This window comes from Pristiophorus japonicus, chromosome 1, assembly GCF_044704955.1.
Source record: "Pristiophorus japonicus isolate sPriJap1 chromosome 1, sPriJap1.hap1, whole genome shotgun sequence".
Taxonomy (NCBI): domain Eukaryota; kingdom Metazoa; phylum Chordata; class Chondrichthyes; family Pristiophoridae; genus Pristiophorus; species Pristiophorus japonicus.
In genome coordinates, this window is record NC_091977.1 from 542,396,524 (window position 1) to 542,421,434 (window position 24,911).

The 24,911-nt window shown below is 50.7% G+C and overlaps 2 protein-coding genes across 2 annotated transcripts in view; one reads left to right on the plus strand and one right to left on the minus strand.

Annotated features, from left to right (window-relative positions):
- ankrd29 (ankyrin repeat domain 29) overlaps positions 1-24,911 on the plus strand; it is a 1,085,233-nt gene that overhangs the window by 829,276 nt on the left and 231,046 nt on the right. The gene's annotated exons all lie outside the window — the stretch shown is intronic.
- Positions 10,270-15,864, minus strand: LOC139278178 (actin, non-muscle 6.2-like). Its single transcript, XM_070896834.1, has 3 exons — positions 15,827-15,864; positions 15,564-15,713; positions 10,270-11,279 (listed from the first exon to the last, which is right to left on the minus strand). The coding sequence occupies exons 2-3, from the start codon at positions 15,687-15,689 to the stop codon at positions 10,275-10,277; spliced, it is 1,131 nt and encodes a 376-aa protein (XP_070752935.1). The 5' UTR covers positions 15,690-15,713; positions 15,827-15,864; the 3' UTR covers positions 10,270-10,274.

The window sequence follows — 24,911 nt, forward strand, 5'->3', positions numbered from 1 at the left end:
GAGTGCATGATTTTCTTTCCCATAGAATCATTCAGCACCAGGCCATTGTGCCCATCGAGCCTGTGCTGCCTGTTTGGGGTGCCACAGGGATCTGTGCTGGGACCCCAACTATTTACAATCTATATAAACTACTTGGAAGAAGGGACTGAGTGTAACGTAGCCAAGTTTGCTGACGATACAAAGATGGGAGGAAAAGCAATGTGTGAGGAGGACACAAGAAATCTGCAAAAGGACATACAGGCTAAGTGAGTGGGCAAATATTTGGCATATGGAGTATAATGTTGGAAAGTGTGAGGTCATGCATTTTGGCAGAAAAAAACAAAGAGCAAGTTATTATTTAAATAGAGAAAGATTGCAAAGTGCCGCAGTACAGCGGGACCTGGGGGTACTTGTGCATGAAACACTAAAGGTTAGTATGTAGGTACAGCAAGTGATCAGGAAGGCCAATGGAATCTTGGCCTTTATTGCAAAGGGGATGGAGTATAAAAGCAGGGAAGTCTTGCTACAGTTATACAGGGTATTGGTGAGCCCACACCTGGAGTACTGCGAGCAGTTTTGGCTTCCATATTTACGAAAAGATATACTTGCTTTGGAGGCAGTTCAGAGAAGGTTCACTTGGTTGATTCTGGAGATGAGGGGGTTGACTTATGAGGAAAGGTTGAGGAGGTTGGGCCTCTATTCATTGGAATTCAGAAGAATGAGAGGTGATCTTATCAAAATGTATAAGATTGAGGGGGCTTGACAAGGTGGATGCAGAGTGGATGTTTCCACTGATGGGGGAGACTAGAAAAAGGGGTGTTATGTATTTAACCCCTTGTAACCTGTATCACACTACCACCAGAGGGCCTACCTGTTGGGAGTCCCAAGGGATCCCAGCATCCCTTGGGATCACTGTATATAAGCAGACCACCCATGACGTACCTGGAGTCTTATTAAAAGAGCTAAGGTCACATTTGCTCCTTGTTCCTAGTACGCAGTTTCAGCCTTTATTATGAGTGTGTCAATTGGCAATTAGGTAAAGAACAGTTGGTATCCTGGAGAAGTTCTCAGAAGGGGATGATTGGGAGGCCTTCGTGGAGAGACTCTAACAATATTTGTGAGCTGGAAGGGAATGAGAACGCTGCCAAATGAAGGGCGATCCTACTTACTCTCTGGGGCAACAACCTATGGCCTCATGAAGAATCTCCGAGCTGCGGTAAAACCAACAGCTAAATTCTTTGAAGAACTGTGTACACTGGTCCGGGAGCACCTAAATCCTAAGGAAAGCGTTTTGATGGCGAGATATCGGTTCTACACATGTCAACGGTCGGAGGGCCAGGAAGTGGCGAGCTGTGTCGCCAAACTAAGGCGCCTCACAGGACATTGTGAGTTTGAGGGATTCCTAGAACAAATGCTTCGAGACTTTTTTGTACTGGGCATTGGCCATGAGACAATCCTTCGCAAACTGTTGTTTGTTGAAACTCCGAGTCTAAGTAAAGCCATAACGATGGCCCAGACATTTATGTCCACCAGCGACCACACCAAACAGATTTCGCAGAGTAAAGAGGTTTCGGCCAGTACTGTGCACAAAGTAACGTCGGTTTCGAGCAGGAATATACACGGCAGAACGTACACACCGGCTACTGCTGCCCGACCTCAGATGACCCAGAGTCTGCCATCAATCGTTAATGTGAGGCAGTTAACACCTTGTTGGCGTTATGGAGGTGATCATCGGCCCCATCAATGCCGCTTCAAGCTCTATGCGTGCAATGACTGCAGAACAATGGGACACCTCCAGCGAATGTGCAGGTGAGCTGTAAACCCTGCAAACCACCATGTTGCAGAGGAAGATCGATCCACTGTGGATCAGGCTGAATTGGAGACTCGTACCGAGGAGGCAGAAGTATACGGGGTACACACATTCACCACCAATAATGTTGAAGGTTGAACTGAACGGAATTCCAGTATCTATGGAACTGGACACGGGTGCGAGTCAGTCCATAATGAGTAAAAAAAGCCTTCGACAGGCTGTGGGGCAAATAGGCACACAGGCCCAAGCTCAGCCCCATTCATACCAAACTAAGGACTTACACCAAGGAACTAATCCCTGAAATTGGCAGTGCAGAAGTCAAGGTCTCCTATGATGGAGCAGTACACGAACGCCCGCTGTGGATTGTGCCAGGGGATGGCCCCGTATTGTTTGGCAGAAGCTGTCTGGGAAAAATCCGCTGAAACTGGGATGACATCCGAGCGCGCTCGTCCGTCGATGACCTCATGTGCCCAGGTTCCGAGCAGGTTTCCATCATTGTTCAAGCCAGGCATTGGAAGCTTCTCAGGGGCGAAAGTGCAAATCCATTTGGTTCCCAGTACGCGACCCATCCACCACAAGGCACGGGCGGTACCATATATGATGCATGTGAAAGTGGAAATTGAGCCGGACAGGCTGCAGCGCCGGTGGAATTCAACGAGTGGGCCAGTCCGATTGTCCCGGTGCTTAAAGAGGACGGCACGCTTAGAATTTGTGGGGACTATAAAGTAACGATTAACAGTTTTTCGCTGCAGGACCAGTACCCGCTACCCAAGGCCGACGACCTATTCATGACCCTGGCTGGAGGGAAGATGTTCACCAAGCTGGACCTGACCTCGGCCTACATGACGCAGGAGGAGTCTTCGAAAGTTCTCACCTGCATCAACACGCACAAAGGTCTGTTTATCTATAACTGATGCCCATTCGGGATTTGGCCGGCCGCGGCAATCTTCCAACGGAACATGGAGAGCCTGCTAAAGTCGCTCCCTCGCACCATGGTTTTCCAGGATGCCATACTGGTTACAGCTCGGGACACCATTGAGCATTTGAAAAATCTGGAAGGGGTTCTTAGTCGGTTGGATCGTGTGGGGCTCAGGTTGAAACGCTCAGTGTGTTTTCCTGGCGCAGGAGGTCGAGTTCTTGGGAAGAAGAATTGCGGCAGACGGCATCAGACCCACCGACGCTAAGACGGAGGCCATCAAGAACGCGCCGAGACCACAGAACGTGACGGAGCTGCGATCGTTCCTGGGATTCCTCAACTATTTCGGTAATTTCCTCCCTGGGTTAAGCACCTTGCTGGAACCCCTACATGTGCTACTGAGCAAGGGAGATGACTGGGTATGGGGGAATTCACAAGAGGCTGCTTTTGAGAAAGCCAGAAATCTGTTATGGTCAAACAAACTGCTTGTCCTGTATAACCCTTGTAAACGATTAGTGCTAGCTTGCGAAGCGTCGTCATACGGGGTCAGGTGTGTGTTACAACAGGAGAATGAATCGGGGATTTTGCAACCGGTCGCTTATGCGTCCAGGAGTTTGTCCAAGGCCGAAAGGGCCTACAGGATGATTGAAAAAGAAGTTCTGGCGTGCGTTTACGGGGAAAAAAAAAATGCACCAGTATCTGTTTGGTCTCCAGTTTGAGCTTGAAACTGACCATAAGCTGCTCATATCGTTATTCTCACAGAGCAAAGGGATTAACACCAATGCATCTGCCCGCATCCAAAGATGGGCACTTATGCTGTCTGCATGTAACTATGTAATCCGCCACAGAATGGGCACAGAGAACTGCGCTGGTGCTCTCAGTCGGCTACCATCGGCCACCACCGGGGTGGAAATGGCACAGCCAGCAGACTTGCTCTTTGTGATGGATGCATTCGAAAATGAAAAGTCGCCCATTACGGCCCGTCGCATTAGGACCTGGACCAGCCAGGGTCCTTTACTGTCCGTGGTAAAAAAAACTGTGTCCTCCGTGGGAGCTGGTCCAGCATCCCAGCGGAGATGCAGGAAGAGATTAAGCCGTTCCATAGGCGTAAAGACGAAATGTCCTTACAGGCGGACTGTATTTTGTGGGGTAATCGCGTGGTCTTGCCCAAGAAAGGCAGGGAAACGTTCATACGCGACCTACTCAGTACCCACCCAGGTATTGCAATGATAAAAGCCATAGCTAGATCCCATGGGTGGTGGCCTGGCATCGACTCAGATTTAGAGTCATGCGTGCGCCAGTGAAACACTTGCTCTCAGCTGAGCAATGCACCCAGAGAGGCCCCGCTAAGTTTGTGGTCGTGGCCCTCCAAACTGTGGTCGAGAATCCACGTTGACTTTGCTGGCCCATTTCTAGGCAAAATGTTTTTGGTTGTTGTGGACGCTTATTCAAAATGGATAGAATGTGTAATAACGTCTGTAAACATGTCCACCGCCACCATCGAAAGCCTACGAGCCATGTTTGCCACACACAGCCTGCCTGATGTCCTAGTCAGCGACAATGGGCCGTGTTTCACCAGCACTGAATTCAAGGAATTCATGACCCGCAGTGGGATCAAACACGTCACATCTGCCCCGTTCAAGCCCGCATCCAAGGGCCAGGCAGAACGGGCAGTTCAGACCATCAAGCAAAGCTTGAAACGCGTGTCGGAAGGCTCCCTGCAGACCCGCCTGCCCCGAGTCCTGCTCAGCTACCGCACCAGATCCCACTCACTCACCGGGGTTCCCCCAGCCGAGCTACTCATGAAAAGGGCGCGAAAAACAAGGCTCTCTCCTGTCCACCCTGATCTGCATGGTCACGTCGAGGGCAGGCGGCATCAACAAAGCATGTACCATGATCGCGCAAATTTGTCACGCGATATTGGGGTCAATGATCCTGTGTTTGTGCTCAATTATGGACATGGTCCCAAATGGCTCGCTGGCACGGTCACAGCCAAAGAGGGGAGTCGGGTGTTTCAGGTCAAATTGGCCAATGGACTAACGTACAGAAAACATTTGGACCAAATCAAATTGCGGTTCACCAACAGCCACGAGAAACTCGAAGAAGACACCACCAACTTTGACCCTCCAACACACACACAAGTGGCAATTGACATCACGGTTGACCACGGAGCTGAACTCACCATCCCCGGCAACCCGGCAAGACCGGCTGCCCAACAGCCCAGTGAAGAACCGACCAAACCACCCAAACCCGCATTTGTACCGAGACAATCGATACACCCTGTAAATAAGTGTACTATTGACTTTACAAGGGAGTGATGTTATGTATGTAACCCTTGGCAACCACCACCAGAGGACCTACCTGTTGGAGTCCCAAGGGATCCCAGCATCCCTTGGGAGCACAGTATATAAGCAGGCCAGCCACGAGGTACCTACACTCTGGAGTCTAATTAAAGGAGCTAAGGTCACACTTGCTCATTGCATACAGTACTTAGTTTTATCCTTTATTATGAGCATAATAATAACATAACATGGAAACAGGAGCAGGAGTAGGCCATACAGCCCCTCGAGCCTGTTCCACCATTCAATATCATGGCTGATCCGATCATGGACTCAGCTCCACTTCCCACCCCGCTCCCCATAACCCCTTATTTCCTTCTTGCTCAAAATCTGTCTATCTCTGTTTTAAATATATTCAATGACCCAGCCTCCACAGCTCTCTGAGGCAGAGAATTCCACAGATCCAGAACCCTCAGAGAAGAAATTCCTCCTCATCTCAGTTTTAAATGGGCAGCCCCTTATTCTGAGACTATGTCCCCTAGTTTTAGTTTCCCCTATGAGTGGAACCCTCCACGGTCTCTAAATTGTCAGACTGCCTGACCAACATCCAGTTCTGGATGAGCAGAAATTTCCTCCAACTAAATATTGGGAAGGCCGAAGCCATTGTCTTCGGTCCCCGCCACTGACTCTCTCCCTCTCCTCGGCAACTCTCGGAGGCTGAACCAGACTGCTTGCAACCTTGGTGTTATATTTGACCCAGAGATGATCATCTCCGCTCCATCACCATGACCACCTTCGCCCAGCTCCACAACATTGTCTGACTCCGCTCCTGCCGCAGAAAGCCCCTCCTCTTCATTACCTCTCGACTTTACTATTCCAATGTACTCCGCCCTCCACAGCTTGTCCCCACAATACAACAGCGACTACACTCCAAAAGTACTTCATTGGCTGTAAAGCGCGTTGAGACGTCCGCTGGTCACGGAAGGCGCTATATAAATGCAAGTCTTTCTTTCGTGCAAAATTCAGATGCCTGCGCCCAAACTCGCACCGAGTCCCGCTCACCCATCACCCTCTGTGCTCACTGACCGTGTCCTAACTCGCACCAAGTCCCACTCACCCATCACCCCCTGTGCTCGCTGACCCGTGTCCTAACTCGCACCAAGTCCCGCTCACCCATCACCCCCTGTGCTCACTGACCGTGTCCTAACTCGCACCATGTCCCGCTCACCCATCACCCCCTGTGCTCACTGACCGTGTCCTAACTCGTACCATGTCCCGCTCACCCATCACCCCCTGTGCTCACTGACCGTATCCTAACTCGCACCGAGTCCCGCTCACCCATCACCCTCTGTGCTCACTGATCGTGTCCTAACTTGCACCAAGTCCCACTCACCCATCACCCCCTGTGCTCACTGCCCCGTGTCCTAACTGGCACCAAGTCCCGCTCAACCATCACCCCCTCTGCTCGCTGACATTGGCCCCTGGCTAAGCAACGCCTCGATTTCAAAATTCTCATCCTGGTGTCCAAATCCCTCCACGGCCCTCGCGCCTCCCTATCTCTGTAATCTCCTCCAATCCCAGAGATCTCTGCACTTCTCTAATTCTGGCCTCTTGAGCATCCCTGAATTTAATCACCCCACCATTGGTGGCTGTGCCTTCAGCTGCCTGGGTCCCAAGCTCTGGAACTCCCTCCCTAAACCCCCCTCCCACTCTCCCCACTTCAAGACGCTCCCTAAAACCTCACTCTTTGACCAAGCTTTGGTCACCTGTCCTGATTTCTCCTTATGCGGTTCGCTGTCTAACTTTTGGACAAAGTTCCTGTGAAGCACTTGAAACATAGAAACATAGAAAATAGGTGCAGGAGTAGGCCATTCAGCCCTTCGAGCCTACACCGCCATTCAATAAGATCATGGTTGATCATGCAACTTCAGTACCCCATTCCTGCTTTCTCTCCATACCCCTTGATCCCTTTAGCTGCAAGAGCCATATCTAACTCCCTCTTGAACATAACTGGCCTCAACAACTTTCTGTGGTAGAGAATTCCACAGGTTCACAACTCTGAAGAAGTTTCTCCTCATCTCGGTCCTAAATGACTTACCCCTCATCCTTAGACTGTGGCCCCTGGTTCTGGACTTCCCCAACATCGGGAACATTCTTCCCGCATCTAATCTGTTCAAACCCTTCAGAATTTTAGATGCTTCTATGAGATCCCCTCTCATTCTTCTGAACTCGTGAATATAAGCCTAGTCGATCCAGTCTTTCTTCATAGGTCAGTCCTGCCATCCCAGGAATCAGTCTGGTGAACCTTCGCTGCACTCCCTCAATAGCAAGAATGTCCTGGTCTCCTAATCTGAGGAAGAATGGCACAATACTCAAAGTGAGGTCTCACCAAGGCCCTGTACAACTGCAGTAAGACCTCCCTGCTCATATACTCAAATCCCCTAGCTATGAAGGCCAACATACCATTTGCCTTCTTCACCGCCTGCATGACAACCTTCAATGACTGATGTACCATGACACCCAGGTCTCGTTACACCTCCCCTTTTCCTAATCGGCCACCATTCAGATAAAATTCTGCCTTTGTTTTTGCCAACAAATGGAGAACCTCACATTTATCCACATTGGGCAAATGCATGGCAGATGTAGTATACTCACCTAACTTGTCCAAGTCACCCTGCAGCCTCTTAGCATCCTCCTCACAGCTCACACTGCCACCCAGCTTAGTGTCATCTGCAAACTTGGAGATATTACACTCAATTCTTTCGTGTATATTGCAAATAGCTGGGGTTCCAGCACTGAGCCCTGCGGCACTCCATTAGTCACTGCCTGCCATTCTAAAAAGGACCCGTTTATCCCGACTCTCCGCTTTCTGCCTGCCAACCAGTTCTCTATCCACGTCAGTACATTACCCCCAATACAGTTGTACAGGGCATTGGTGAGGCCACACCTGGAGTATTGTGTACAGCTTTGGTCTCCTAACCTAAGGAAGGACATTCTTGCTATTGAGGGAGTGCAGCGAAGGTTCACCAGACTGATTCCCGGGATGGCGGGACTGACCTATCAAGAAAGATTGGATCAACTGGGCTTGTATTCACTGGAGTTCAGAAGAATGATAGGGGATCTCATAGAAACATTTAAAATTCTGACAGGTTTAGACAGGTTAGATGCAGGAAGAATGTTCCCAATGTTGGGGAAGTCCAGAACCAGAGGTCACAGTCTAAGGATAAGGGGTAAGCCATTTAGGACCGAGATGCAGATGAACTTCACCCAGAGAGTGGTGAACCTGTGGAATTCTCTACCACAGAAAGTTGTTGAGGCCAATTCACTAAATATATTCAAAAAGGAGTTAGATGAGGTCCTTACTACTAGGGGGATCAAGGGGTATGGTGAGAAAGCAGGAATGGGGTACTGAAGTTTCATGTTCAGCCATGAACTCATTGAATGGCGGTGCAGGCTAGAAGGGCCGAATGGCCTACTCCTGCACCTATTTTCTATACTATGTGCTTTGATTTTGCACACCAATGTCTTGTGCAGGAGCTTGTCAAAAGCCTTTTGAAAGTCCAAATACACCACATCCACTGGTTCTCCCTTGTCCACTCTACTAGTTACATCTTCAATAAATTCTAGAAGATTTGTCAAGCATGATTTCCCTTTCATAAATCCATGCTGACTTGGACCAATCCTGTCCCCGCTTTCCAAATGCACTGCTATTTCACCCTTAATGATTGAATCCAACTTTTTCCCCCACTACTGATGTCAGGCTAACCGGTCTATAATTCCCAGTTTTCTCACTCACACTTTTAAAAAAAAAAAAAGTGGGGTTACATTAGCTACCCTCTAGTCCATAGGAACTGATCTAGAGTCCATGGAATGTTGGACAATTACCATCTTACATTAAGGCACAATGTAAGTGCAAGTGGTGGTTGTTCCATGGGCCCAATCTCCTTCCCCATGACCCAAGCTGCTCTGTCCCTCCCAGTGTCAGCTTAGCTCCATTTGTACTTCTGCCCCAGTCAGATTCCAGCATTTGAGCACAAAACCCAGAGGGGCAGTACCGAGGGAGCTCTGCACTGCCGGAGGGGCAGTACCCCTTTTTGGAAGAGATGTTAACAGAGGCCCTGTCTATCCAGGTGCAAAAGGCACTATCCTAAAGCTGGTGTCCTGAGCAATATTTCTCAACTAACATTGCTGAACAGATTAACTAACCTCAATGTTTTTGTGCTGGTCTGGAATGCACTGCCCAAAAAGGGTGCAGGAAGCAGATTCAAAGTTATTTTCAAGAGGAAATTGGAAAATACTTGGGGTGAGAGAAATGTGCAGGTCGAAGAGGGAGTCTAATTGAACCGCTGTTGTAAACAGGCAGCACAGGCTCAATGGGCCCAATGGCCTGGTGCTGTATGATTCTATGGGAAAGAAAATCATGCACTCAGCATTCAGTCATTCCATTGAAAGCAGTTATACACACATGATTTTATTGTTCAAAATACATTTTATTAACTGTTGCAGAATGCTGGTCAGGTGGAAAATACAACACAAGATACTGACACCAAGGGGTTCCAGCAGAGGTTTGAAGCAAACAGCTCCCAGGAGAGAAGCCATCCCACCATTTCCCCATAAACCAGCACCATCCCATTCAAAGCCCCGATCACCCCTCACTGACTCCTGCCATCACACCAGCAACCTCTCAGGAGGGACAGACATTCAATATGAAGCCTCACAAAAATACAAAATTTACTCAGGTACAATGAAGGTCCAACCAAGGCTCAGACTGGAAACCATCCAGGAATGTTGGACCTGCTCAAGGGGGAGGAGATGTTGGGACCTCAAGGCCACAAACCCAGTGGGGGAGGGGGTTTGTACAATTCAATATGCCCAAAATCAAACTTTGAACCCTTCACTTTCTCCAAGGCCCATTATTGTTCTGGATTACCAGGATGGGAGAGAGCAAACGAGATGGACATTTGGTCAATTTACAGTCTCACAGGATAGTAAAGGGCTAAACCAAACCATTTCTCCCAGGTACCTCAGGCCTCAACAATTTTACAGCTCCAATAAAACATTAGGGTGGGTGAAGGGTTCCATCCCTTTAACTCTTCCTGTATCCAAGCCAACAGGCAGACCCTGAGAGAGTCGAGACTGATGATCTCAGTAACATGCAACGGCCCAAAACAAACTGAAAATGCAGAAAAGCCATCAGCCGGTCAGGCAGCATCTGTTGAGAATTTAAGAAAGGGGACATTTCAGGTATAAATTTACACAGGCCCAAATCAGTTCCGATCCCGACGGCATCTTAGAAGCACTTGCGGTGGACTATGGAGGGCCCAGACTCATCATATTCCTGCTTACTGATCCACATTTGCTGGAAGGTGGAGAGAGAAGCCAAGATGGATCCTCCGATCCACACTGAATACTTCCTCTCGGGCGGAGCAATGATCTTAATCTTCATTGTGCTCGGAGCAAAGGCTGTGATTTCCTTCTGCATCCGATCAGCGATACCGGGATACATGGTGGTTCCACCAGACAAGACCGTGTTGGCGTACAGATCTTTCCTGATGTCGACATCACATTTCATGATGCTGTTGTAACAGGTCTCGTGGAGCCCACAAGATTCCATCCCAATGAAGGAGGGTTGGAAGAGGGTTTCTGGGCATCTGAAACGCTCATTGCCGATGGTGATGACTTGGCCATCAGGGAGCTCGTAACTTTTCTCCAAGGTTGAGGAAGAGCCAGCCGTCTGCATCTCAGATTCAAAATCTAGGGCCACATAGGCAAGTTTCTCCTTGATGTCACGCACGATCTCCCTCTCAGCTGTGGTTGTGAAGGAGTAACCACGTTCAGTGAGGAGCTTCATCAAATAGTCAGTGAGATCCCGGCCAGCCAGGTCTAGACGCATGCTGGCATGAGGCAAGGCGTACCCTTCATAGATTGGCACGGTGTGGGACACACCATCACCAGAATCTAGCACAATGCCAGTTGTGCGACCAGAGGCGTACAAGGACAGCACAGCTTGAATGGCGACGTACATGGCCGGTGTGTTGAAGGTCTCAAACATGATCTGGGTCATCTTCTCCCGGTTGGCTTTGGGGTTGAGAGGTGCCTCGGTGAGGAGAACAGGATGCTCCTCTGGGGCCACTCGCAGCTCATTGTAGAAGGTGTGATGCCAGATCTTCTCCATGTCATCCCAGTTGGTCACAATCCCATGTTCAATTGGGTACTTCAAGGTCAGAATCCCTCTCTTGCTCTGGGCTTCATCACCAACATAACTGTCTTTCTGACCCATTCCCACCATCACACCCTAGAACAGGGAATAAAACATGCCACAGGAATTAGAGGAACCACTGAGAATTACAGAATAGCACAGCTCAGTATTATTCAATCTGACGCACTGCCCCATCAGGCAAATCCAAAAACACTCGTTGCACACAAAAGTTTGCCCCCATGTAACCTCTGCTTCCCTGGCCAATGACCAAATCTGTGCCCTCTGGTTCAAGCCATCAGTCAAATGTTGTTTTAATAATGGGATCAATTATTAAAGATGAAATAGCAGCACATTTGGAAAGCAGTGACAGGATCGGTCCAAGTCAGCATGGATTTATGAAAGGGAAATCATGCTTGACAAATCTTCTGGAATTTGAGGATGTAACTAGTAGAGTGGACAAGGGAGAACCAGTGGATGTGGTGTATTTGGACTTTCAAAAGACTTTCGACAAGGTCCCACACAAGAGATTGGTGTGCAAAATCAAAGCGCATGGTATTGGGGGCAATGTACTGATATGGATAGAGAACTGGTTGGCAGACAGGAAGCAGAGAGTCGGGATAAATGGGTCCTTTTCAGAATGGCAGGCAGTGACTAGTGGGGTACCGCAGGGCTCAGTGCTGGGACCCCAGCTATTTACAATATACATTAATAATTTAGATGAGGGAATTGAGTGCAATATCTCCAAGTTTGCAGATGACACTAAGCTGGGTGGCAGTGTGAGCTGTGAGGAGGACACTAAGAGGCTGCAGGGTGACTTGGACAGGTTAGGCGAGTGGGCAAATACATGGCAGATGCACTATAATGTTGATAAATGTGAGGTTATCCACTTTGGGGGCAAAAACATGAAAGCAGATTATTATCTGAATGGCAGCAGATTAGGAAAAGGGGAGGTGCAACAAGACCTGGGTGTCATGGTACATCAGTCATTGAAAGTTGGCATGCAGGTTCAGCAGGTGGTGATAAAGGCAAATGGCATGTTGGTCTTCATAGCTAGGGGATTGGAGTATAGGAGCAGGGAAGTCTCGCTGCAGTTGTACAGGGCCTCACCTGGAGTATTGTGTACAGTTTTGGTCTCCTAATCTGAGGAAGGACATTCTTGCTATTGAGGGAGTGCAGCAAAAGTTCACCAGACTGATTCCCGGGATGGCAGGACTGACATGAGGATTGACTGGATCAACTGGGCCTTTATACACGAGTTTAGAAGGATGAGAGGGGATCTCATAGAAACAGAAGATTCTGACGGGACGGGACAGGTTAGATGCGGAAAGAATGTTTCCGATGTTGGGGGAAGTCCAGAACCGGGGGTCATTCTAAGGGGCAAGCCATTTAGGACTGAGATGAGGAGAAACTTCTTCATTCAGAGTTGTTAACCTATGGAATTCCCTGCTCCAGAGAGTTGTTGAGGCCAGTTCATTGGATATATTCAAGAGGGAGTTAGATATGGCCCTCACAGCTAAAGGGATCAAGAGGTATGGAGAGAAAGCAGGAAAGGGGTACTGAGGGAATGATCAGCCATGATCTTATTGAATGGTGGTGCAGGCTCGAAGGGCCGAATGGCCTGCTCCTGCACCTATTTTCTGTAACTCACTACGTTTATAGAATTTGAGAACATAAGAAATAGGAGCAGGAGTCAGCCATACGGCCCCTCGAGCCTGCTCCACCATTTAATACGATCATGGCTGATCCGATCATGGACTCAGGTCCACTCCCTGCCCGCTTCCCATAACTTCTTATCGGTTAAGAAACTGTCTATCTCGGTCTTAAATATATTCAATGTTCCAGCTTCCACAGCTCTCTGAGGCAGAGAATTCCACAGATTTACAACCCTGAGAAGAAATTTCTCCTCATCTCAGTTTTAAATGGGCGGCCCCTTTTTCTAAGATCATGCCCTCTAGTTCTAGTCTCCCCCATCAGTGGAAACATCCTCTCTGCATCCACCTTGACACACCCCCTCAATCTTATACATTTTGATATCAACTCATTCTTCTGAATTCCAATGAGTAGAGGCCTAACGTTTTCAACCTTTCCTCACAAGTCAACCCCCTCATCTCCGGAATCAACCGAGTGAACCTTCTCAACTACCTCCAAAGCAAGATTGGTGATCAGGAACGATCTAACTGAAAGGGCTTTGGAAGCAGATTCAATAATAACTTTCAACAGGGAATTGGCTAAATACTTGATGGGAATGACAATGTGAAAGGCTCCAGGGAAAGAGCAGGGTGAGGGGGATTAATGGAATGACTCAGAGGCAGCACAGGCATGATGGTCCAAGTGGCCTCCTTCTGTGCCGTATCATTCTATGTGTTATATATGTAGACTATATATACTGTGTGTAGTCACTGTATAGTTGCACAAGATGGAGACTTGTAAACCTCTGATAGTACATCAGGTAACACTGTATATACTATGCTGGCACCACTAGAGGGTGCAACTGGTGGAGACTGGGGTTTCCTGTCCCTGTGGCAGGGGTTGTCCACCAGAGGGCACTATGGTGGGAGACCCAAGGGTTACCTGCATAGCTGTTCAGGGCCCAGTATAAAAGGTTGCCCACCACACTTGTGCCTCTCGAGTTACAAATAAATTACCAAGGTCACTACAGTTTGAGTAGAACACATTGTGTCATGGAGTCATTTGTAAGTGCATTACAGACATAACACTATGATTCGATGATCAGGAGGATTCAAATTCTGCTCCCTCACGATGTGGATGGTACGCGCCCAGATCTGGGCGTTGGTTCGAATTCCATTGCAACAGGAACCGTGAAGCTCTTGGGTTGAGCTTACTGCGAGATCAGAGGGGGAGGGGAAGAGAGAAAATTCAGACCTTGGATGGTCGGATGGGTTAGAGTCCAGGCGATGAGACAATTAAACCATTCCCCACACAACGCAAGAGGCACACTTATCCATTGGCATCGCTGGCAAGGTTAGCAACCGTTGCACGTGAGTGGGACACGAGACAGGCCCCGGGGAGGGGGGGAGGAGATTCTCAGCGGCTGATGTTCGATCCTTCACTTCTCCAATAAAGGGCTGGTTATGTATGTAACGTGTATCAGACCACCACCAGAGGGCATACCTGTTGGAGTCCCAGGGGGATCCCAGCATCCCTTGGGAGCACTATATAAACAGGCCTCTCATGTGGTACCAACACTCGAGTTAGAATAAATGAGTAAGGTCACACTTATGCCTACAGTACTCCGTTACATTACTTTATGAACAAAGCAGGGTTAGCATCTAAACATTGAAGGGGTGGGAGGGGGAGCGGGAGGGGTTCCAGGGCAGAAACCTGGAGAGCGAGGGACAGAGATGAATCAAATACCCTGGCCAACAGGCCGCTTAACTTGGAGCCAAGTCAGCTCTGGTGAAGCAGTCAGTCTTTGCAGTGCGAGCCTCGAGTGTCTTGGCAGTGGGACAATTTGGTTCTTGTGTCCTCACACAAACTTTAAACACCGTACTCTTGTGTTGCAGCAAGATTCAATCAAACCCCGTGCTACAGCAAGACCAGAATATCTCCTGGAAACAATCAAAGAAATCTACGGCATGGAAGGAGGCCATTCAGCCCATTGTGTTCGTGCCGGCCGACCAAGAGCTACCCAGCCCAATCCCACTTTCCAGCTCTGGGTCCGTAGCCCTGTAGGTTACAGCACTTCAAGTGAACATCCAGGTACTTTGATACAATGAGGGTCCCTGCCTCTACCACCCTTTTAGGCAGCAAGTTCCAGACCCACCCCCCCTCCCCCAACCCTCTGGGTGAAAATGGTTCTCCACAAATCCTTCTACCAAATGACTTTAAATCTATGTCCCCTGGTTATTGACCTCTCTGCTCAGGGAAACCGGTCCTTCCTATCCACTCTATCCAGGCCCCTCAATTTTATACACCTCAATCAGGTCGCCCCTCAGCCACCTCTGTTCCAAAGAAAACAAACCCAGCCTATCCAACCCTTCCTCATAACAAATTCTCCAGTCCAGGCAACATCCTCATAAACCTCCTTGCAACTAAAGATGGCCAGGGAGAGTCAGCAATTGCACTCGCGTCTGCCCCACCCCACATCCCTCGCCCCAAACCTCCCTCAAACCAAACCACATACACAACACCCCACCATCACAGCACTCCCTCCCACCCCAGTGAACATGCTGAATCCTGGTAGAAGGTGCATCCAGACAGGAAAGCTCAATGCCAGCCCCTCAAAGCAAGCGGCCAACATAAAGCCTGCACGCAAATCGTGCGGCGAGGCAAGGACATACACACACAGCCAGAGGACCAAGGACCCCCCTCCCAGGACCAGATTGGAAGACCACCCAATGTCTCAGTTGAAAGACTCACCTGGTGACGGGGCCGGCCCACGATGGAGGGGAATACAACCCTGGGAGCATCATCCCCAGCAAACCCAGCCTTGCACATCCCGGATCCATTGTCCACCACCAGAGCTGCAATTTCATCATCAGCCATGGTTTCAGAATCTGCAGGGAGTGACTGAAACACAGAAAGAGAAAGCCCCCATTAATATAGAGACACAAGGACACAGAGCCCAACCACACAACACATTGTAGACCAACCCTTCAGCAAGTTAAAGCCAGTCCCACTACCTTGTGACAGAGAATGTAACTCCAACTCCTGGTCCCAGACCCCACACAATACTTCCCCTCTCCCAACCCCCTTCACTTATAGAGCACTAGGCCCCACCCACATTCCCAGCACATGAGTCAGCCAACCAATCAGACACAGGGGGAGGGACCAACACCAGCCACTGAGCTCAGGGGGTGGAGCTCAGCCCAATCACAGGGAGAGAACCCAATCATTTCATTTATTGCCAACTTCTTGCCATTATCCAGACTTTCAAACATAAACATTTTTGTCCTTTTGTGAATTATTTCCAGGATGAATTAGTATTCGCCGTTGGGATTTGACCGTGTAATGGCCGAAATCTCCTCTCCCCAATTCCCCGTTAGATGGTGTCTCGGGCTCGGAACCGTTCCCCTCGATACAGGCACCTTCCTGCCTTGCACAGAGCACCAACAAGGAACAACTTGTATTTAAATAGTGCCTTTAATGTAGTTAAACCTCACATGGCCCTTCACAGGAGCACCACACTGTCGGAGGGGCAGTACTGAGGGAGCTCCGCACTGTCGGAGGGGCAGTACTGAGGGAGCTCCGCACTGTCAGAGGGGCAGTATTGAGGGAGCGCCGCACTGTCAGAGGGGCAGTACTGAGGGAGCGCCGCACTGTCAGAGGGGCAGTATTGAGGGAGCGCCGCACTGTCAGAGGGGCAGTACTGAGGGAGTGCCGCACTGTCGGAGGGGCAGTACTGAGGGAGCGCCGCACTGTCGGAGAGCAGTACTGAGGGAGCACCTCACTTTCAGAGGGGCAGTACTGAGGGAGTGCCGCACTGTCGGAGGGGCAATACTGAGGGAGCGCCGCACTGTCGGAGGGGCAGTACTGAGGGAGGGCCGCACTGTCGGAGGGCAGTACTGAGGGAGTACCGCACTGTCGGAGGGGCAGTACTGAGGGAGGGCCGCACTGTCGGAGGGGCAGTACTGAGGGAGTGCCGCACTGTCAGAGGGGCAGTACTGAGGGAGTGCCGCACTGTCGGAGGGGCAGTACTGAGGGAGTGCCACACTGTCGGAGGGGCAGTACTGAGGGAGTGCCGCACTGTCGGAGGGACAGTACTGAGGGAGTGCCGCACTGTCGGAGGGGCAGTACTGAGGGAGCGCTGCACTGTCGGAGGGGTAGTACTGAGGGAGTGTCGCACTGTCGGAGGGGCAGTACTGAGGGAGCGCTGCACTGTCGGAGGGACAGTACTGAGGGAGTGCCGCACTGTCGGAGGGGCAGTACTGAGGGAGCACTGCACTGTCGGAGGGGCAGTACTGAGGGAGTGCCGCACTGTCGGAGGGGCAGTACTGAGGGAGCGCTGCACTGTCGGAGGGGCACATTGATTAGGCAGGGCCAGGGGGCTTAACTGGGGGCCAATGTAGGTCAGCGGGCCCAGGGGTGATGGGTGAGCGGGACTTGGTGTGAGTTTGTGCACGTGCGTGTTATATCACCTCTAGTTTACGTTGGATAGAATGTGGGAGGCCAGCCAGGAGTGTGTTGGAATAGTCAAGTCTAGAGGTAACAAAGGCACGGATGAGGGCTTCAGCAGCGGATGAGCTGAGGCAATGGCGGAGGCGGGCGATGTTACGGAGGTGGAAATAGACGGTCTTAGTTATGCTGCAGATATGTGGCCGGAAGTTCATTTCAGGGTCAAATATGAGACCCAGGTTGTGAACAGTCTGGTTCAGCCTCAGACAGGAGTTGGGGAGAGGGATGGAGTCAGTGGCTGGGGAACGGAGTTTGTGGCAGGGACCGAAAACAATGGTACAGGTCTTCCCAATATTGAAGAACATAAGTGTATGTTAACTGGGTTTTACCTGCCACCGGGGGGCGCGACTGTCGGAGTCCTATTGGTCACTGGCAGACACTGTGCAAGCCGGGTATATAATGTTGGCGGCCATGTCGAATCCTCACTTTGAGAATAAATAAACTGGAGTAAGGCCATGCCTGAACTAGCTCACCGTACTTAGCCTCGTGGAGTTATTCGATACTTAACAATTGGCGACGAGTTAAATGTTCGAACTTTCATGCAACCATACCTGTTGGAATTTTGGAGAGAATCGTGGAAGGGGAAGACTGGGAGGATTTCACTGATTGTCTCGACCAATACTTCGTAGCCAACGGATTGGAAGGAACCGATAACGCAATTAAGCACAGGGCAGTTCTCCTCAGCGTTTGTGGGTCAAAGATTTATGGCCTTATCAAGAACCTACTCTCACCGACTTGACCAACGGATAAGACTTACGATGAATTGTGTACACTGGTTCGGAACCACTTTAAACTGAAGGAAAGCATCATCGCGGCGAGGTAACGTTTCTATACACGCAATCGCTCCGAGGGCCAGGATGTGGTGGAATTTGTCACCGACCTGACACGTCTCGCTGGGCCGTGCAACTTCGGAGCTGCGTTGGAGGAAATGCTGCAGGACCTTTTCGTGCTTGGCATTGGCCACGAGATCATCCTCCGAAATGATGGCTGCTGAATCTCTAGACCTGAGCAGGGCCATCACGATCGCCCAGGCATGCATGTCCACGGACGAAAACTCGAAGCAGATATCTTCCCAGCATCGAAACTCACCGGCAAGTTCATAAAATAATATCATCGGCAGGCAGAGCATCACATGGCAGGGCCTGCTCTCCGCAAAGTCCGCCATCGGGGGTCAATCAAATCTCGCCTTGCTGGCGTTGCAGGGGGCTATCATCGGGCCCATCAATGCCGATTCAAGCAATACGTGGGCAAAGGCTGTGCAACAACGGGGCACCTCACTGAGGTGGGAGGGAGTGCTGGGGCAGGGGAGGGGTATGAGGGTGGGGCGAGGTATGAGGGTGGGGTGAGGGAGAGAGGGTGGAGGGAGGGAAGGAGGGTGGGGGGAGGTAGGGAAGGAGGGTGGGGAGAGGGAGGGAGGGGTGGTGGGTGGGGCGGGGGATGTGGGGTGGGGAAGACGCGAGTGCAGTGGCTGACTCCCCCTGGCCATCTTTAGTTGCCCCATTGGGTGATGGGCGCTGATTCTAATTGGTCTGTTCACAAATGTAAGGCGTGTTTGAGAAAGATGTGATTGCACGAGAGAGGGTGCAGAGGAGGTTTACGAGGATGTTGCCTGGACTGGAGAATTTTAGCGATGAGGAAAGATTGGATAGGCTGGAGTTGTGTTCTTTGGAACAGAGGAGGCTGAGGGGAGACCTGATTGAGGTGTATAAAATTATGAGGGGCCTGGATAGAGTGGATAGGAAGGACCTATTTCCCTGAGCAGAGAGGTCAATAACCAGGGGGCGTAGATTTAAAGTCATTGGTAGAAGGATTTGAGGAGACCCTTTTTCACCCAGAGGGTGTGGGGGTGGGTCTGGAACTTGCTGCCTAAAAGGGTGGTAGAGGCATGGACCCTCATTGTATTAAAGTACCTGGATGTTCACTTGAAGTACCGTAACCTACAGGGCTACGGACCCAGAGCTGGAAAGTGGGATTGGGCTGGGTAGCTCTTGGTCGGCCGGCACGGACACGATGGGCTGAATGGCCTCCTTCCGTGCCGTAGATTTCTTTGATTGTGTTTCCAGGGAGATATTCTGGTCTTGCTGTGGCACGGGGTTTGATTGAATCTTGCTGCAACACAAGAGTACGGTGTTTAAAGTTTGTGTGAGGACCCAAGAACCAAATTGTCCCACTGCCAAGACATTCGAGGCTCACACTGCAAAGACTGACTGCTTCACCAGAGCTGACTTGGCTCCAAGTTAAGCGGCCTGTTGGCCAGGGTATTTGATTCATCTCTGTCCCTCGCCCTCCAGGTTTCTGCCCTGGAACCCCTCCCGCTCCCGCTCCCCACCCCTTCAATGTTTAGATGCTAACCCTTTATTGGAGAAGTGAAGGATTGAACGTCAGCTGCTGAAAATCTCCCCCCCTCTCCGTCTCGTGTCCCACTCACGTGCAACGGTTGATAACCTTGCCAGCGATGCCCATAGCCTGCCAATGGATAAGTGTCTCTCTTGCTTTGTGTGGGGAGTAATTTAATTCTCTCGTCGCCTGTGTCGTGTATCCTACATGGGCACTGTTGGTACTATCACAAGGTGGGTCACCAGGGGGCACTGCAGTGGGAGACTTGTAGGTTACCTGTACAGGTGTGCCTGGCCTCGAATAAAAGGCAGGCCACCAGGTGTGATCCTCACTCTGGAGTTAACAAATAAAGAACTAAGGTCACTACAGTTCAAATACAACACATTGCCTTGTGGAGTCATTACTAAGGACACAACAACTGGCGACGAGGTTACGCACTTTCACGCGAAAATGGCTACCCTTGGTACATTGCAGCAGTTCACCAATGGTGATGATTGGGACGCCTGTGTGGAGAGGCTCACCCATTTCTTCACAGCATGTGACCTGGCAGGAGATGACCCGGCCACATTGGCTGATAAGCGCAGAGCTATCTTGCTAACCAGTTGTGGGCCCAACATCTCGTCAGGGACTTGCTGGCACCAGCGAAGACAACGACCAAGACGTACAAGGAGCTCATAAACCTGGTCCAGGAGCAACTCAAGCCCAAGGAGAGTATCCTCACAGCCAGACACCGGTTCTATACCCACCGACAGCCCGAAGGCCAGGAAATCGCGAAATACGCCGCAGACCTCAGGAGGTTGGCGGCACTGTGTGAGCTCGGCAATCAACTCGACGAAGCACTGCGGGACATTGTTGTCATTGGAATCGGCCACGAGGGCCTTCTTCACAAGCTACTGTCAGTGGATATCACAGTCACACTGCAGAAGGCCATCTCCGTGAGCCAGGCATTCATGATCTCGACCTGTGGCTCTAGGCAGATGTCTCATCCTCAGGACTCAAACCCGGCAGGTACTGTGCACAGAGTGGTGCCGATAGAGGCTGGACTGTCGAGTGTGAACCCTCTCAGGGAAGAGAGAACAGGCCCCCGTGTCCCTTAACTCAGAGTACGCCGAGGGGGGTTTAATTGAGTAGCTCCATGCTGGCGTTGCGGAGGGAATCACAGGGCTCACCAGTGCCACTGTAAAGACTATGTGTGTAAAGGCTGCAGCACAAAGGGCCACCTCCAGGGAATGTGTAAGAGAAATATGACTCACCGTGTCGATGAAGAGTCTGCAGATGGCCATGAGTCCAGCGCGGATTATGAATCGATAGGCAGAGAGGCAGCTCAGCCCCACAATGAGGTACACAACATGTTTACCTGCACCACCGAGTGTTCCCCGTTGAGGATGGAAGTTGAGATAAATGGTGTTCCAGTCTTCATGGAAGTGGACACGATGGCGAGCCAGTCAGTGATGAATCAGGAAGCCTTTGAGAGTCTATGGGACAATCAGGCTGAACGACCAGAGTTGGTCCCAGTTCAGGCAAAGCTGCGCACCTACACCGATGAACTTATCCCAGTCGTTGGTAGTGTGAATGTAAAGGTACTCCATGATGGCGCGGTGCACAAGTTACCCCTGTGGATTGTTGCAGGCGATGGACCAACGCTGCTCGGCAGAAGTTGGATGGAGAAGATCCTTTGGAAGTGGGAAGACTTCATCCCTCCAGCGATTGACGTCCTCTGCACTCAGAGGCAAAGCAAGCCCCCACCCGAGGGTGGACCCGGCATCGGAGAGCAGACCAGCACAGCACCCGAGGCACAGACCGCTCAGCACGACTGTGTGGAGATGGTCCAGCTGAGACGACCCAAATGCACCTTCCAGGCTCCAGTGGCAGGACTCCGGAGGAAGAAAATCGGATCCAAAGGCGACTTCCCAGCTTCGGTGGCAGAACCCGGGGAGAAGAGGATCACCGCAGTCGACATCGTGGATGGAGGAAAGATGGCGCCCAGACCACGAGGCAAGGCGCTGATGGAGCAACACGTGGAACCAAACGGAGAAGAGGATTGGGGTAGAGATAGCAAGGCTCTCTTAAAGGAGACCTGCAACCCACCTCACTTAAAGGGACAGTGCCACACACTTAAGCAATGTAATAGCAACTGTAAGTGAGAGACAAAATGTGTAATTGATCATGTAAAATGTGTATTTGATGATCTGAATTGTGCACATGCAAAAGTCACGCGATCGTGATCGGACTCACAGAGTGTGTCCATCATAAGTCAGGAAAAGTTGTGCGATGTAGGTTTTCAAACGTACGCAGCCAATGCAGCGGGCAGACCCCCATCGGGAGCACACAGGTCCAGCGAGCTACCCAATGCTGTAGCCTGTGTCCCGGGTTCCAGAATCATGCATCATGGAGTGTGGCCACAAGCAGCCAATACACACGCAGAGCAAGCGATCCCAGCAGGGCCATGCCACCAGTATCGATACCCTGCCCCTGATCAGCTCCACCTCTCAGGCACCCGATGGCACCAACCACCAGGAGCCTGAAAGAGCAGACTATGCTAAGGCACAGTCCCCAGACCCCATCGCCACCAAGGTCATACCCGTAAACGAAGGGTCACCCACCACAGTTCCCCCAAAGGGGACCGGGACCAGCCAGGATCCCAAACCAAACAATGCCCAGGGCAGTGAGTCAGCAGTCCCCTGTGCACTGCTCGACGACAGATCCTCAGAGAGCAGCAGTGACTCAGGGCGCAAAGTAAGGACAGGGAGTTCACAGGCATCCGTGAACCAGCCCGACGCTAGTGACCACGGCAACAGCCCCGAGAGCGGGCTACGCGAGCCAACCGGGTTCCCACTGCCAGCACCGGGCACTGAGCCGCTACCAGACGGCAGGGACACCACCCAGCAGCTCTGGAACTAGTTTGTCCTCACGCACCGGTCACTGTATCGACAAGGCATCTCACCGGTCTAACGTACTTGTCTCACAACGGAACCACAAATGTAATGCAAACCTGTTTTCCTGAACTTGAATGTACATGAACGATATGAGCCTCCGGCGTAATTGATGTTGGTCGGGTGGGGTGGGTAGAGAATGGAGAGGTCAGGGACACACACAAACAGCAACCACCAGCACTCTACTGCACCAACCACTCACCCGAGATTGAAACGACCTGCCAAGGGTCAATCAGACAGAGCCCAGATAGAGCTAAGCCCAGAGCACAGTCAATGCAAAGGCGATTTGCACTGAGGGCTCAGGGGGGAGTGATGTCATGTATCCTACACATTACTCTTGGTACTATCACAAGGTGTGCCACCAGGGGGCACCGCAGTGGGAGACTCGTGGGTTACCTGTACAGGTGTGCCTGGCCTAGTATAAAAGGCAGGCCACCAGGTGTGATCCTCACTCTGGAGCTATCAATAAAGGGCTAAGGTCACTACAGTTTAAGTACAACACATTGCCTCGTGGAGTCATTATCAGAGCATCGAAGGACTCAACAAATAGTATCGATGCATTTCAGGGGAAGCTGGACAAACACATAGAGGCTCAATTTTCTCCGGTCATTTGCGCCATTTTTTCTGACGTATTTATTATTTCCAAGTTTCCCCTTGGGATCTGTGCCGGTGTAACTGACTTAGTTACGATTTTTCTAGGCCAGAATTTTTGATGCCATCGTTCCCTCATGTCTGCGTCGATTTTTTCAATTGTTGGCAGTTTGGCCAACATGTTTTCCTCCTAGGTCGGCGTATCTGGCCACTCCTGAAAAACCTTCTGGTGAGTTCAGGAAACCAGCGCACATTCACAAATCGCCGCTGTAGGACGCCATTGTTTCTCAAGCGAAGATTTTGAAGGGAGTCAAAATCAATAATGAAGTTCAACTATCTTTTAACCTGTCAACGTAGCAGTGTAAATTTGTTGGATTTCAGAAGTTTTCTCATTCCTTTACTCACTCACACGCCACCAGCGAACATCTTGAAGCAGGGCTGGAGGGTCGTAGGTTTGGCCGGCAGATCAGCTCCGTGCCCAGACATGGTGGAAGTTGGGACATTGAATAAATTTAACCGATAAGGGAATAAGGGGTTATGGGGAACGGGCGGGGAAGTGGAGCTGAGTCCATGATCGGATCAGCCATGATCGTATTAAATGGCGGGGCAGGCTCGAGGGGCTGTATGGCCTACTCCTGCTCCTATTTCTTATGTTCTAGAGGGATAGAAGGATACACCGATGGGGTGAGATAAAGAGGGGTGGGAGGTGACTTTTGTGGAGCTTAAGCTCCCTGGTGTTGGGCCGAATGGCCTGGGTTTTCTTTGCTGTAAATCCCAAACTAGTTAAAAAGTCAGCTGAGAGTTTGAAAGATTTGACGCAGACACTGAAAGGCTGGAGACCCTGGAACAGGCCTGAACATGGGCCAGCGAGATGGGAAAGCATTGCGAGACGGAGAGAGCCCAGGGGCAGGAACCTGTCCCAGCGTAAGCTGCAGCTACACTGCACATTCCATACCTTATATGGAAGGAACGTCAATGTGCAGAGACAGCAGTTCGGGCAACGAATGAAGGGGCAGGGGTTCGCTCACGGTGAGAGGTTTGGCGCGGGGGCAGGGATAGGGGGGAAACGGGACACCATGGCCCTTCCAGGGAACCGTTAGAACAGCCCAGCGGTTATGGTATCAGGCTCGAAGTCCAGAGCTGCTCGATACAAATCCCACCACGCCCGGTTGGAAATTCAATTCAATAATTCTGGGAATCAGATTAAGCGGCGGTGAAAACTCTTTGATTGTCTTAAAAAAAACAAGTGGTTTGAATATTGTTCTCCAAGGGACGGGTTCCAGCCGACTCTGGGACTGCACCTGACTCCAGTCCGACTCCACACGGTTGTCTCTCGCTGTACACAGGGCCACTCGGGTAGGGTCAGACCTGAAACAATTGCCCACAGCCCCACAACAAAGGATATTACTGACGATTGTTACTGAGGGGGGCACCTTCCAGTTTACCCAGCCTCCAAGAGCACAGTCATTGCCAAATTAGCTTGATGGACAGGGTTATTAAAACAAGAAAGCCTTGCATTTATATAGCACCTCAGGAAGTCCTTACGGCCAATGAGGTACTTTAGAAGTGTAGTCTCTGTTGTAATGTGGGAAACGCAGCAGCCAAATTGCGCACAGCAAGCTCCCACAAACAGCAATATGATAATGACCAGATAACCTGTTTAACTGATGCCCCAGGACACCGGGGAGAACTCCCCTGCTCTTCTTCAAAATACTGGTCTGGGATCTTTTAT

Coding starts and splice junctions, on each gene's coding strand:
- LOC139278178 (XM_070896834.1), bottom strand. CDS start 15,689: ATGGCTGATGATGAAATTGCAGCTCTGGTGGTGGACAATGGATCCGGG. Junction 11,280..15,563: donor TGGGCCGGCCCCGTCACCAG/GTGAGTCTTTCA, acceptor TCCCTGTTCTAG/GGTGTGATGGTGGGAATGGG.